The sequence below is a fragment of the Amblyomma americanum genome, chromosome 3, assembly GCF_052857255.1.
Source record: "Amblyomma americanum isolate KBUSLIRL-KWMA chromosome 3, ASM5285725v1, whole genome shotgun sequence".
NCBI classification, from domain to species: Eukaryota; Metazoa; Arthropoda; class Arachnida; order Ixodida; family Ixodidae; genus Amblyomma; species Amblyomma americanum.
This window is the reverse complement of record NC_135499.1, coordinates 107,132,381-107,146,843: the sequence shown is the minus strand read 5'-3', so window position 1 is coordinate 107,146,843 and position 14,463 is coordinate 107,132,381. Positions and strand designations below refer to the sequence as shown.

At 42.3% G+C, this 14,463-nt stretch overlaps 1 protein-coding gene across 1 annotated transcript in view; it reads left to right on the top strand.

Annotated features, from left to right (window-relative positions):
- The window catches only part of PAN2 (PAN2-PAN3 deadenylation complex catalytic subunit PAN2), a 60,818-nt gene extending 47,498 nt beyond the window's left edge, over nt 1-13,320 (top strand). Inside the window, exons 24-27 of the mRNA XM_077657700.1 lie at nt 1,274-1,331; nt 3,160-3,339; nt 7,048-7,141; nt 8,942-13,320. Coding sequence (XP_077513826.1) covers nt 1,274-1,331; nt 3,160-3,339; nt 7,048-7,141; nt 8,942-9,117 — 508 coding nt within the window. The 3' untranslated portion in view covers nt 9,118-13,320. The remainder of the gene's footprint in view (nt 1-1,273; nt 1,332-3,159; nt 3,340-7,047; nt 7,142-8,941) is intronic.
- The last annotated feature ends 1,143 nt before the right edge of the window (nt 13,321-14,463 follow it).

Here is a 14,463-nt window from a genome sequence, read left to right as displayed (position 1 = left end):
CTGTGTTGATGTTTGTCTGGCAGCAAGAAGTGTATTTCTTGTTTGTTTCTATCCATTGTCTCTGGCTGCACTGAGTTTCTGTCCATTAATGATAATTTTTGTTTGGAACTTGAAAAGCAGTCATCTGAAAAATATGTTCTGCTCAAATCTGTTCCTCTGCGGCTTCCCTTTGAGGTGTGAGAGCAGTAAACACACATGAAGTGAATGATTTCTGAGTGACGGCAAGAGAGCACATTTTATTCAGCATCCCAGGATCAGGTTGTAAAATTAAGTGGGCGAGTTAAGGTTCAAGGTGATATGGTAGGTTGCCCACAAATGGGTAATGTGTGCCACCTGCGACAACCGTTGTGGTGGGAAGAGTACAGCTGGCCCATATGTGCTTTCTAGATGGTTTATTTGTTTGCTTCCTGGTGCATTTACAGTATATTTAGTTACACTATGGCAGAAATAGTGATTCTGTCAGAAGTCGGAATAGTGGTCTCAATGCAGGTTGAAAATCTTGATGTAGATTGAGTGTGCGTTTACTGATCTCATCAGAATAGCTAGCATCTTTCCATAGCATGAGAGTTGTCTGTTGTTTCTTGCATTTTTAGAGTGCATATCCACAACAGAAGTAAAAGCAAATGCTTGCAGGCCCAACTTTGCTGATGCATTTTTTAATTTACCATGATGAGGATGCTCATTATTTAACCGCAGTACGCTTGTACAGCTAGACATCACTTCGTTTTCTTCTTACTTTTATCACGGTAACTAGTTTAGTATATTACACCCCTGTATTGTAATACCTACGGGGTGTAAATTTGTGTTCATTACATCTGTGATCACTTCTCTTCAGTAGTGCCAGTGCCTTTGTTTTGCAAGGAAACCAGCAACTGCTATCATATACATGACAGCTTTGCCTGCTGAACATGTATCCATGTAGAACCAAAATGTGCTTTTTAAAATGCTAAACATAAGTGGCTGAATAATTGCATTTTGATGGCATTTTAGCAGCATTCAAGGGAGTTCAGGGGTTTTGACAGTCTCCAGTTTGCAGTTAATGAAGTGGCTTCCAGAGCCGGCGTGCTTCAAATGAGGGAGTACTGCATAGTTGTTCCAAGGCATGTTTTGCTACTACATGAGCTGCTGCTGTGTGCTTCCAGCTCTTTTTCAATTCTATATAAGATATTACTTGAATTGGCTCTTATGTAGTGTGATTTTTATTGAGGTACTTTTTCCTGCTTGCCTATGTTTATATTGCAGTTTCTTCACAATGATGCATCATGTTTTTCAGGCAAGGTCCTCTTGAGGGGATTCCGTTTATTGATGACTACATTGCTACTCAGGAACAGGTAAGGTACTGCCTGTTGCTCCGCTACTAAGACGTGATAAACTTGATTCTCTGGCTGTATTAATTGCGGCACACAGACAGAACAAGCCATGGGCATTTAGACAGAATGAGCTATCAGGAAAGTTCACCAACTTGCCCAATTTTACATATCATGCTATGGCCAAATGCAGCACACGCAGTGCTAAGTGTGTAATTAATTTATGGTGCAGTTCATTTTGTGGAGAGGCTGTAATCTGGGGTGGCATTTTGATGTTAACAGCCTCCTCTAGTGTAAAGAAGGAAAAGTTTGCCTTACCTCATGCCTCTAGCAATAAGTGCATGGTATTTGAGCTTAGCAACCGCTACTTTACTTGAGATGTATTTTTTCTCGCTGAAAGTGCAGCCAAAGTGGCTGCCACTGCAAACTTAAAGTGCAGGCTTTATTTGTCACCTCTGTGTGTGTCATTTTTTTTTTATTATTATCAATGTGCATGCAATTCATAATGCCAGGAGATTTCTTGCAGGCCCTGAATAGTAAGCCACGCGCAGATGACTGACACGAGTATGGCTCAAGAGCGGATTGATCAGTGACCTGAACTTTTTTTATGGTGTACTTATATGTCATTCATGTTCTGTTTTCTCTGCAATGAAGTCTTGTTAGCTGAGTGTCTAACCTGCATGCTTCGAATTTGAGGCAGGAGACACTGTCCTTTCTAGTTGGAGAGGTTTGTGTGTCAGTAATGCAGTCAAACCTCAATGTAACAAATACGGATATTACGAATTATTGGCTATATGAAGCTCTTCATGAATATTTTTAATGAACACATGCAATTTCTACTTTATGTATCAAACGGGGTTGTCCATTAAATGGATATATTGAACTCCTCAGATCCAAGTGGTGCCCACTCAGATGGCCCACAGTACACAAGCGACTAGTGGTGAGGTTGCAGGCACTTGCACCAAGGTTGGTGCTATTCTCATCTCACATTCGCCAACATTACCATGGAAGCTACAGGCACGTGTAGGGTATGGCAGCCCAGCAGTCAGCATGCGTTTACGCCTATCGCATCCGTCAACAGTGCCCTAGAGTCATCTACGTGGAGGGTTATAGTCTTGTAGTAACCACCCTGAGCTCTTGTCAGATGTCACAGAGGTGGTTGAAATGGCGGTAACTTTTACTCTGATGTACCATTTTCCACGCGACCTGGCTGTAATGCGGGGAAGCCACCCAGCATGTGCTTGGCTTGTTGAGCGCTGGTGGTGCAATGTGGGGAAGCAGCCTAACTGGCCCATGGGTTTTTTGGGGCTTCTGGAATCGCCACATGCGCCTTCATCACTAAAGCTTCGGAAAAAGGTCTCCCCATTTCTGTATTATGGGTCTTCTGAGTTTCCATCGCTTCATTGACTCAACTTAAGTGTTCTTGCATACACTTTTGACGATCTTTTTTATTACAAATTTCGGCTATATCGAACTATTTTACGATTTTTTTTTACCTGTTCGCTATAATGAGGTTTAACTGTACTAATACAACTGTGTGAAGACCAGGAGACACATTGGGGCATATTTTAGTTTTCATACTTCAGCTGCAGCCGCGAAACAACTTTGTTGTGCAGTCTCGGGATTAGTTCTTCACTTATGCGGCTGTACTTCTGTTGGTGTGGATTTCAGTGCTATCATTGCTCAGGGGTTTGTGGCACTTGAAAGAACAGAAGCAGTAGTGTCTGTCATAATTCTGACAACAGCCTGAATTACATTGCGAACCCTCATATTTTCTTGCATTGCACTTTGTGATGTGCAGTACCAGTCTGTTGTATTCCATTATCTTAGCTGCTCTGTCATGTGTGTCCAGGTGGTGGACTACCTGACCCAGTTTTCAGGCATTCAGCCCGGAGACCTGGATGTGACGATTTCGTCCAAGCACCTGACCACACTGAAAGCCACCTACCGCAAGCTGCGCTACCTCATGGATGAAGGGGTTATATTTATTGGTCATGGTCTCAAGAATGACTTCCGAGTCATTAACCTTGTGGTAGGTGTCTAAGCATGGCTGAGATGCGAGTCTGGTCGTTTGCTTTGCAACTTCTTTTCCTTCTTTGCTGACTGATCTTTTTTTCACAAAGAAATGCTTTGTTTATGCTTGTCTCAAAAAATATTTTTTTGACGACACTTTCAATTCTGTTATGAATGACGCATTATTCTTATTTGCAGTTTGAAAGCTCGAACAGTGCATGTAATATATCTCTGTGTTTGGTATGCTTTGTCTCTGCCATTGTTCAGTAGTCTCAGCTGCTTTTGTTGCTGGAGATAAGATGAGAACCCCTTTATGCTGCGAAGGTTTTCCGGGGCTTGTAAAAGGTTTGCGCGTTGGTCTGAGGCAAGCCCAAAGAAATATGCTGAATGTGGGGTGACTAAGCAGGAAAGCACGATTCAGAATTTGCCTCTCAATTTTCACAAATCTTACTTTCATCTGTACTATACAATGAAATCATCAGCACTAGCAGCAGGTGTCATTACTGCTTTGAAAGCCAATATGCAGGATGGAAAGGGCTCAAATGAATTCTTTTGATGTATTCTTGACCATGTTGCCAAATGTCAGGAAAAGAAAACTCCTGGTCTGTCTCGTTGCTGAAGGTTCTTTCGAAGCATAAAATACTTTGTCTGTTCGCAGGGACTCTGTAACATTCTTTTGAGGCAGGGGGGGGGGGGGGGGGGGTACTTTGAGCTTATTTTGTTATTATTTAATGGTCATTTACGTAATAAATTTTATATTTATGTATTTTTATTTTTTATTGTTCAGAGGTTTATGCAAACTGTCACGTTGTGGTGACGACACTCCAGCAGCCAGGAAGACAACGAAAAGGCTCCCAAAAGGAACTCTTTAAGGGGTTGATTTGTGGCGGTGATAGCATCAAGCGTGCTCGGCGGTCATTGAACTGAATGATTGCAGTTCTTGGCCCCGTTCAATATAAAGCTGGCAAGGAACCTTCGAGGTAAAGAGCCAAAAGCAACTATTACAATCTGGAAAAATGTGGAAGCATTGGCATGTGGCTTCGATCAATGGAGATAAGTCTGGTCACATCCCATATTACAAAACAAAATGATAAAGCTGTGTGCCCGCAGTTTTGAGTGCGAATGAACAAACGGTGCAAAGATTCACAGCAATATAAAACGAAAAATGGGAAGCTTTATAGAAAGGAAGCCTTACACACGAAGAGTGATCAATTGCATTAAAAAGTTTGTGCATAGTTTGTTTAAATTCTCCTAATCATGATCATGCACACGGGTTAGACAGTCAACTTCTTTTGGGACATGACTGGTTTAGGTTACTCATGTACGAAATACTTTACTACTGGCTATGAAGCCAAGTAGCTCAGTCCCGCTGTTATTTGCATTAAAAGAGTCCTAGAATTGAAGTGTTTCAGTTGTCAGAAATCTGATCCAAGTGCAAGCAGTTAGAGACTAAGGGTGGGGGGGGGGCACTGCTGTCTCTGGAAAAATGTGGTGGGGGGGTGGGGGGGCGACCGCCCCTCTTGCCCCCCCCCCCCCCCCCCTGTTCCAGGGTCCCTGTCTGTTCGGCATCTTCCCACTGAGCAGAATTCATGATGGTCATGCAATACCATGGCATCTGCCATTGCTACAGTTTATTTGGCTTCTGCTATAAAGAATGTGCATTGGATATTTTTTCATCCTGCTGCTGCTGCTGCTGCTGCTGCCATTTGGAATCAACCAACTCAGTACCCCTGTCACAGAACACTCATTAAAAGCCCTTTCTAGCAAACGTTCCTAGTTTCACCAATAATGCAAAGCCAGAAAAGAACTGTGGTGAAGGAACACTATGCATATCAAAGGTGGACCACTTGTCTAACTTAATCACTCGCAATGCACAAAGTGTCGCAAGTGAAAAGATTTAGGCCGATCAGTTGGATTGATGCGAAAGAAGTGTGACAGCAGTTTCCTTTCACTTATTCTATTTTGATTCTATTCCGATTCTTTTCTGATTCTATTCTTATTCCATTTCTGTTTTTCTTCACTTCTTTTTAGTCATTTTTAGTCCGGCTTCTCCCTCCTCTCTCCTATAAGCATATATTATGGTGAGGCATGAAAAGAAAAAAAAAATTAATTAAAAAAGCCTCTGCCTGTGCCACAAGTATAACAGGCTTAGCTCTCCTATAAGCAGAAAGAGATAAGTTCCTCTAAACACTACCTGCCACCTGCTATAGCTGGCAGGTGGAGGCCTCACACAGGCGTCGATGCAGCTGCCGCTGCCAGCGGACAGTTCGCCTTCATAGCCCTCTTAATGTTATCGTATAAAGAATTTAAAATTGGAGCCAAGTATTTTATTCGCTTGTTGAGCATAGAACCTTTTTTTTCTTTTACCTCCTCTGCAAGAGAACTGCTGACGGCTTCACTGGGGTCATGGTCAAGGATTTTGTTCCTCATTCTCATCACCACGCATGAGCACTCGGTGTTGCTATTGTGCTTTGCACAGCCTTCAGATCTCAGGGAAAAACAAGCACCTCCCCATGAAGGAAAGCTAGACTAACTTCTTCAATATGTGTTAAGGTTTTCTCTTGTTTACTTTTGGTTTCCTATTCTGAATGGCACTGCAATTGCATCTTATTGAATTTCACTCCCTTGGACTTAAATGTCTCGGATGGCTGCCTTCACCTCCAAGGCCCCTTGAAACAGAGATGCAGCATTTATGCTGTGTATCTGTGTAGTAGGCTTCTTTGAACAGAAGGATCTGATTCTCCAAAAACCTTTGAGGTTCCCATGTGACTGGACAGCAAGTTTCTCGCCTCCAAGTCCTTTTGGAAAAAAGGAGAGGTGATAGTTGGTGTCTAAAACTGCATGCAACAAAGGCTTTACAGTTTTAGAAAAACTGGTTCAGCATTAATTTAACCTTGCATATGACATTAACCAGCCTTCTTGTCCAGTAAAATGTATGGAGGAGTTGCATCAGTGGTACTTTTTTTTTTTTTCAGGAAACTTCGTAATGTTTTCCAGTTTACTACTTAATTTCCTTAGGCTTTCACGTAATAAAATAAATTAATTATTAACTTGACATCAACTTGGGTGGTTGCGGCAGCTTTGAAAGGGACCTTAATGCAGAGTTTGAATTGAATTAGTACGACGTGGGGCTTACAATGGAGGAGAAATACTTGCGACACATACTGCGCTTTTATGTGTCTTAAGCGTTTCTTTGTTGTCCTTGTCCTCTTCGCACAGCAGCAGTTACTTCATGTCTTAAATGAACCAACTAGCCCAGCAGGTTTTATTTACTTTATTAGAATGGAGCTTTGACGCAGCATTTGATGGAAAATGTGGACAGTAGGACCTCTGCCATGCCTTGCTTGAAATAAGCACAGAGAGTGTTGGTAGGGCAGCTTGGTCTGGCCTTTGCTTTGTTTCTGGTACATAATGGCAGTGGTTCAGTCATCCTACTGGCATCTTCCCTGTGCAGATGATTCACAGTAGCAGTTTCATGCAAACTTAATTGTACCATACAAGTATGTACAGACATCGCATAAAGTAATAACAAAAAAGTGAGGTAAGAAATTTGATTTCTTGTGAGATTCTGCAGCAACCATGTCAGGGGACATCACGAACGAGTTCGAAGCTCTCGGCTGAAACAGATTAGTACGGACATGTTGTTGTGAGTAGTTTGGTTATGTGTGTGGTCCAACTTTGGTTGTCTGTTATTTTTCATCTTTACCCTTCTGCTTGTTTCAAACAGGTGCCTGCTGACCAGGTTATTGACACTGTGCTTCTTTTTCAACTGCCAAATAAGAGAATGGTGTCTCTGCGTTTCCTTGCATGGCATTTCTTGGGTAAGTGCAGTGAAAAGCATTTCGCTTTGTTGTGCATGTCTTTTTGTTGAGATTCTTTACTTTTAACATTTGCCACTCACCAAATGTTGCTCGTGATGACCAGTACGATGTACTGTCTGTGCACTTGTCTTATAGGCCAAAGGCATAGTGCTCGCTGGTTCTGGATAGAATAGCTTTTTAAATGGTGCATTCCATTGATACCTGTCCCTTTTTGTTACAATAGCATAACAGAAATGTACCCATGAGCTTTGAACACAAGCCGTAACTCCAAATATAAGTGTGCCTTGCAGCTTTTAGCCTTGCAACTAAGGCTGGTAGCTTTTTGTCGTGTGAAATTTTGTGGAAAATTACCGAGAGTATATGATATTCTGCGTTCATAGCCAGCTTTTCTATATCTCTTTTTTTTTACGTGTGTGCCACACGCTTTGCCTCACGACCTCAAGGCCTTCGAGAAGTTTGCATCTCCTCGCAGCTCACAAGTCTGGTGGTTAAGCCAGCTCAAAAAAGCGTCGTTTTATCGTCTTTGGTATCCACTTGCCTCCATCCGTTAGCTTTGTGTGCGAGCAGAGCATTATTTTTCGTATTTAATTTTTTATCGCCCATCCTAGCGAATGTTGGCTTTGCGATTACGGCATTACCTGCCTGAGATGTCTACGACTGTAAGCGTGCTGCGACATCATTATTCCGCAGGAAGTATGTCACCAGGGCAAACACTGTTTACTATAACCGTTTCTTTATTAAATATGTCATTACTATGAGCGAAAAAAATGTACAGACGTCTATAGAAGGCGAAATAAGACCCAGTTTCACTTTACTCTACCCGTTTTATTTCTTTATGTGAGTTTGCTACTGCCTCCTTGTCTAAAACAGCAGACAAGGATTTCATTAAGCAACAATAGATTATAAACATTATGGCATGCCGTGTTCTAGAGATGCCAAACTTCATGCCACTTATCACTATGCCTGCCAGCTGATATGTTGATGTTGTTGCCATCTGACGTTGTTGAGGGTCATATTTTGTGCTTTGTGCTCTTGTACACAGCAGGCTGCAGCCAGGAGAAGCTGCAATGATGTAGCAGGTCTAGGAAGCCAACTGATTGAAAAAAAATTAGCTGTGGTTCAACCCGGCTGAGCCTAGTAAGATGTGCGAAAGCTCTCTGTTAAGCATGGTTAGACATGGTTTAGCTTTTATTAAACTTTACTGCATATCAATGGTTTGGCATGGACAGCAATGACACATCGTCAAAGCACTAGTTCCTGCACGTTGCTCATCCGTGGCTTTGTGGCTTTTATGTAGCGAAACGCGCATCATGCTGTTTCTGGCAGCTGCGATAGTGCCGTCGGCTCTGCAAATGCAGCTGTGGCGAGGCGCAGTGAGTCAGGTGATTCGATAGTTACTAGGCGAGTGAGCGCCGTCAGCTCAATGCGTGCAGCTGTGGCGAGGTGGGGTGAGTCACATGGCATGATGGCGTCAGAGCCAAGCCTCTGCTCCTCCTGGTGTGAAGGTCAGATTTCATAGCCACATGACCTTCAGCTTTGATCGGGAGAGTAGAGCTTTCGCTTTAAAAGTGAAATAGAATGACAAATGATGCCTTGATTTGGGCACAAAGGGCTGGGGCATTTATATGTGCAGCGTCATGTGTCACTCCTTAGGGGTGTACCAGTACTCTGATTTTGGGGGCCAGTATAGAAGCTTTTAGTGAGGGTTCTATGAAAGGAATTTGGGTCACATCAAAGGGAATTCTGAAAAATGAAGTGGCGGCGGTGACGGATAAGTGCCATTCGCCAACCGCTGCCCAGGATTGAAGATCCAGTCCAAGATGCATGACTCCATCGAGGACGCCAAGACAGCGCTGCGCCTGTACCGCAAGTACCAGCAGCTGGAGAGGGAAGGGCGGGTGACTGAGGCCCTGAAAGAGATGTACGAGGCTGGCCGCAAGTCCTCGTGGAAAGTACCTGGCGCCGACGAAGAATGACAGTGCGACCACCTCTGGGCTGCCCTGGATGTCTGCTGGCCCAGCCTCGACTCCCAGTGAGGACAGGAAGGAGCAGGGGATACCCCGGTCTCCAGATCTGCTGCCTGGAGAGGTTGAAAATGCCCATGTTTCGTGGTTGCCACCAGGCGGAGCCCCGCAATTCAGCGCACAGCCACCTTGAATGTGATTTGCAGCATGTGAGCACTTGCCCGAGGGCTACTTACCAGTTGGAGATTGGTGCCAGTCAGCGCCATACATTGAAATGACAGGGGGAAGGCTTTGCCTTTCTCAAAATATTGGGCACTCCTTTTATCCTAGCTGCCATTTTTATCTCTTGCTTCCATCTTTGTTCATGATGTGGAAGCATGGAATATGGTGAAACGTGCTTGTAGGCACATTATTGCCTTGTTGCTTTTACAACAGCCAAACATCCTGTAGGCAAGCACCAAAGAGATAGACTATATGATGCTGAATGGCACATAAAAGGAAAGCCCTCACCCTGTCTTTAGAAGGCCCTATTCTGATGGCTTTTAGAAAGGCCTGTAGCACAACTGGCCTGCTTTACTACAGGAAGGGTAAGGTCCTAACGCTTACTGTCGTGCATGCTGGAAAATGATGAAGAAGCAAGCAGCAGATAAAACCCCTCAGCTGCACATGCATACTGTGCCTGTGACAGCAACAAACACCTTGGTTTAGGATTGGCTTCACACACACTTGTGTGGTGTTTGCCTTTTGCAGACAGTGATATGGGCAGGCATCTTGAAAAAATAGCAGAAAGCACCTCGCTGAAGCAATTTAAGGTGGCTAGCAGCCGTAAAAGTCGCTTTTATGAAAAATGTGCATTCTCAGAGAAAGACCTCTCAAACTGCTGCATTGATAATCTGCTTAGCAAATTCTGCTGGTCATAACGCACACTCACGGATTGTCTCATTTCCCCACACGGACGTGATGGGGTTGCATACTGCCCATGTTGCTTGCCAGGCCTTGTGAATGTCCCTATTGTCGAATGTATATATATTTTTTTTTTGGAGCAATACAGTGTTTGAAAGTTTTGATGACTGCCTATCAAACTACAAAAGCTGCCAGCTGGATGGAATGTATATTTGACATCGATACAAGAGTTCAATTGCTTTGGTGTGCAGGCAGATGATGTGGGTGCCTTTTTCCAGGCAGTGCAAATAGCTTACTGACCTGGAGAATTTTTCGATTTCCTTGCTGTTGAGGAACAAAGTTCTAGGAAAAGATGAAAGGGACTGAAGGTTGCCTTGACCAGTTGCACAAAACTTGCCAGAAACTTTCTTGTGCTGTAAAAGACATATTGTCTACAGTGCAGTTTGACTAGTATGTGTCAATATCTATTCCTGTGAATAGTTTACGCTAGTGCTGCTCTTAAACTGTTACCTGTGGCTGGAGGACTTTGTTTTAGCGTGTTAAGCTACCGAAGACTTTTAAACTTTTTGTGGCGTTGTGATATGCATTTGAAGCTTTTATGTGGCAACATATTAAATAATTTATCTGAACAGAATTTCAGGCTGTTTAAGGTCGAAACATACTTAATGGTTCAGGTATAGTGTAATTTAGCCTGCTTAAAAGGCAGCTGTGGGTTTTTTTTCGATATCTGAAAAGTTATTTCTCTAATGTTCATTTGTACCAAATTTCACGCCCTTGTGGCACATAGTTTCCGTGCAAATTGTTCTTGAACTTTCCAATTTCATGTCTTCAATGGGGCTAGTAGCTACAGGCAGCCTGTGTGTTTGTGACATTGAAAACATTGCCTGTCAATTAATGCTCACACTGCGCTTGTTGAAAGGGTAATTGTTGGGCCGGCTTTTTTTCATGCATTTCTTGAGCCGGGTTGTCAAATACAGCTAGTAGTTTACCCGTTCAATGCACACACGCACAACTTTTTCCAACAGTGTTCTTGACATTGCTTCTGCATCATTCAAACCACCGCCCGTGACTGCGCACCTCAGTTTTGGTTTTGGTGTCTAGTGTTCTGCTGTTCTCAATTTTTCTGCTAATTATTTTTAACAGCGTTTTGCTGCAACCAAGAGAGGGAGGTCTGATGATTGTAGTCCGATCATCAACTCAAAATCTTTGTATTACCATCAGAGTGCCCCCTTTAAGGGGTTGGTTCGGCTTTCAGAAATTTTTTTTATTCCTTCGTGTATATTTACTTTAAATTTTTTTAACATACTAGAAATTATTTGTGACTGCTTTCTCAAAATTTCAGTGTTATATTGCCAGATAATTCTTTTGTAGTATATATACTTTCTCTGAATCTTGTGAAAAGGCTGCAGAGTTAAAAAAAATGTGGCAGAAGGCTGGTTCAACATTCAATGCCTTCTCACTGATATGCGGCAGGTCAGGAAATTCTTAATTTTTTATTCAAAGCACAAATTTTTGTTTTGAATTTTTGCGATGCAGTGTCCATTCATACATCTAGAGTGAAAAGAAAATTTCGCAGACGATATCTAAAATTCACTAATTTGTGTTTTTATGGAGGAAAAACGCTAAGGCGCCCGTGCACGTTAAAGATCCCCAGGTGGTCGAAATTATTCCGGAGCACTCCACTACAGCACCTCTGTCTTCCTTTCTTCTTTCACTCCCTCCTTTACCCTTCCCTTAAGGCACGGTTCAGGTGTCCAATGATATATGAGACAGATACTGCGCCATTTCCTTTCCCCCAAAACCAATTAAAAAAAAAATTGTAAAACTAAGAATGCATTTACCAGCACAATGGTCGTCCTAGGAGGGAAATCTGTTTTGCAAGGTAGTTAGGCAGATAACCGTAATGGAGAATAACGCCCATTGTTCAAGCATTTCCTTGCAATGCAGAATTGCCGCAGTTTGCGAAACAATTTTTTTGGAGTATTTTTCGGTTGATTTAACAATGAAATTTCAGGAGAGCATAAAAAACGAGATGCACAAGCGGATACAACAATTAGCAAAAAATCAATTTTTTGGCCTCTTGGGGATTTCAAAGCCGTGTCCCCCCTTAATTGCCATCATTTTTTGGCATAATTTATGCCTGGCTTTCCAGCTTTGTGCTTATGCAAAATGACTTAGACGATAGGCTCCATTAAAATGCAGTTAGGTTATTGATGCTATCGTATTGTGTGCTTTGCTTGTTTAGTTTTGATGACTACTGGTGGTGATGGGGCCTTGGGGAGGATAGTTATTCAAGAAGGAAATTGTGTGCTTTTGTTATGGGTTTTCCTGGCAAGTTTATCTGCACATACCTGCAATGTTGTAAGGGTTTTACAAGACTTGTCACAGTACATTTATTGTTTCTCGTACAGCAACAAGAACATTCAGCAGACATTTGAATAAGGTGTTCTGTGGCATGAAAGCAGCATGAAGGTTAAAGATTATATACATTATTGGTACATTCTTTCTTCTTGTAATGTTGTTCTATTCTTTGCAGCTGGAAAAAATGGTTTTGAGTGCTGATAGATATGTCTTGCTTAAAGCATTTTTAACAAGGAAAGAAGTGTCTAGAAAGCTTTATTAGTATTGATTAGACAAGTTGACTTAATCACTAGTCTCTTGATGTTCATATGTCTATACCCTGGAACCTTCTTGTATAGCTGCTTTTTGTGGAAGCTTGCACCTTGCCTAAATAATCTCATCAAGCTTTCAAGGAAACAAGCTTTTGCTGTGCCTTGTTATTTAACATGTACTATTTTTTTTTTATAAACAGTGATATCATTGGCATACTTTGTGTTGCTAACTGAACTGTTATTAGAGAAATGCGGAGAGGTCGGCTCGCGGTAAATTTACCCTGGCCTTCTGCAGTCTTGTTTCTCTTGCCAAATTGCCAAGCATGTTCGTCTTGTGCTCGGTTGGCAATGTGGAGGTAAAGCGCACTTGATGAACTTGGTGGATTTTTTGCCAAATGCTGCCGTGGGTGCATCCACATTCAGTGCTTTATATTTTTCGTTGGTTTTACTAAAAGTTCTTTTTATCGTGGTGTACTCAGGTAAATGGTCTTCAACGTCCTTTTTGGTTTTTGGAAGTTTTGAGCATTTTTTATAAGTTCAAAACATTGCCCGATTGTTTTGAGCCTTGCTATTACTGTGTCCAAGGTGTGATCTCGCTGGGTCTTTGTATTAAACAACTGTGATGTTGCATCCACTCATCAAACTCATGTACATTATCTTGAGCTGTCATATTTAAAATAAAGACACTCATTATTTTTTATATCGTCATGTCTGTGTAGCTTAATGATGATAAGTTTCCTGTACCTCAGGCACAAGAAGCTGTCTTGCTACTGCCTCTTTTCACATGACTGGCTGATCAACAGCCTTCATAAGACTGTGGGTGTCTTAAGAGGGAGTCTTGGCTCTCTGACTGCTCTAGTTAACAAAGACTACATGGGGACATTTTGCCATGGCATTTGCAGACTTTAAAGGCAGCAGTTTATTTGAAATGCTTGAAACAGCCTACGGTGCACATTCTTGAAGAGGAAGCACACAAACTTTAAATTGACAGTGAGGACGTTTTGAAGCTTGCCTGTATCAGTATATTGCCATATTCTAATGACATAGGTGCTACTTTCACAGAAAACAGAGCTTTTATAAGCTAGAAAATGCCGTAAAATTGGGTATGGTTGTCGCCAAAAGAGCTCTGGTCGCCATCATCAGTCATTTCGCAAGTGAACTGCTTGTGTCAGCAATGTTTTTTGCGCATGGACCTCAGAGGCTAGGCTACACTTCCATTCACTTGAAAACAGTGATCATAAAGCATTTTTTGCTGCCAGGCAAGCATCAACACACCCAAAAACCCATAGAATCGAATTTTACAAAAAACAAAAGTTGGATAGAGGGTGTCCCTGTAGTGCCCTTCTTCAAGCACCACCTCACAGTACACTCTGCTTCTTGTTTGCCTCCACGACGCACATATTGTGCAGAACAACAGAACAAGACACTTAAAACGATGGAGTGGCAGCTCCTGTGCTAAATTTGCCTTTTGTTTTCGTTTTCATATTGCTAGCATATGCACTTGCTTCTGTGCTGCAACCATTAATGTAGGATTTCAATAAACTTTCCAGGGTAGCATAGGCTCCTAAGCAAGTTCACCTGTTATCATATACTGTTCTATCAATTTGTTGAGGCAACATAAACATCATTCAATTTGTGGTGCGGTTTTAGAAAGGGCTGCTTCGACGCACTCACAAAAGCTTGGAGCTGCTGCTGCAGTAAACGCGTTCATCGCTGTTAGGTCAGAGCGCCAGACTCATCGAGCCACTTCGACAGGTTTGAACCATCTTCATAATCTCTGTATTAAAGGTGCACATTCATATAGTGGGCTTATTAGGCCAGGTAAAACTAATTAGTTGAAGCT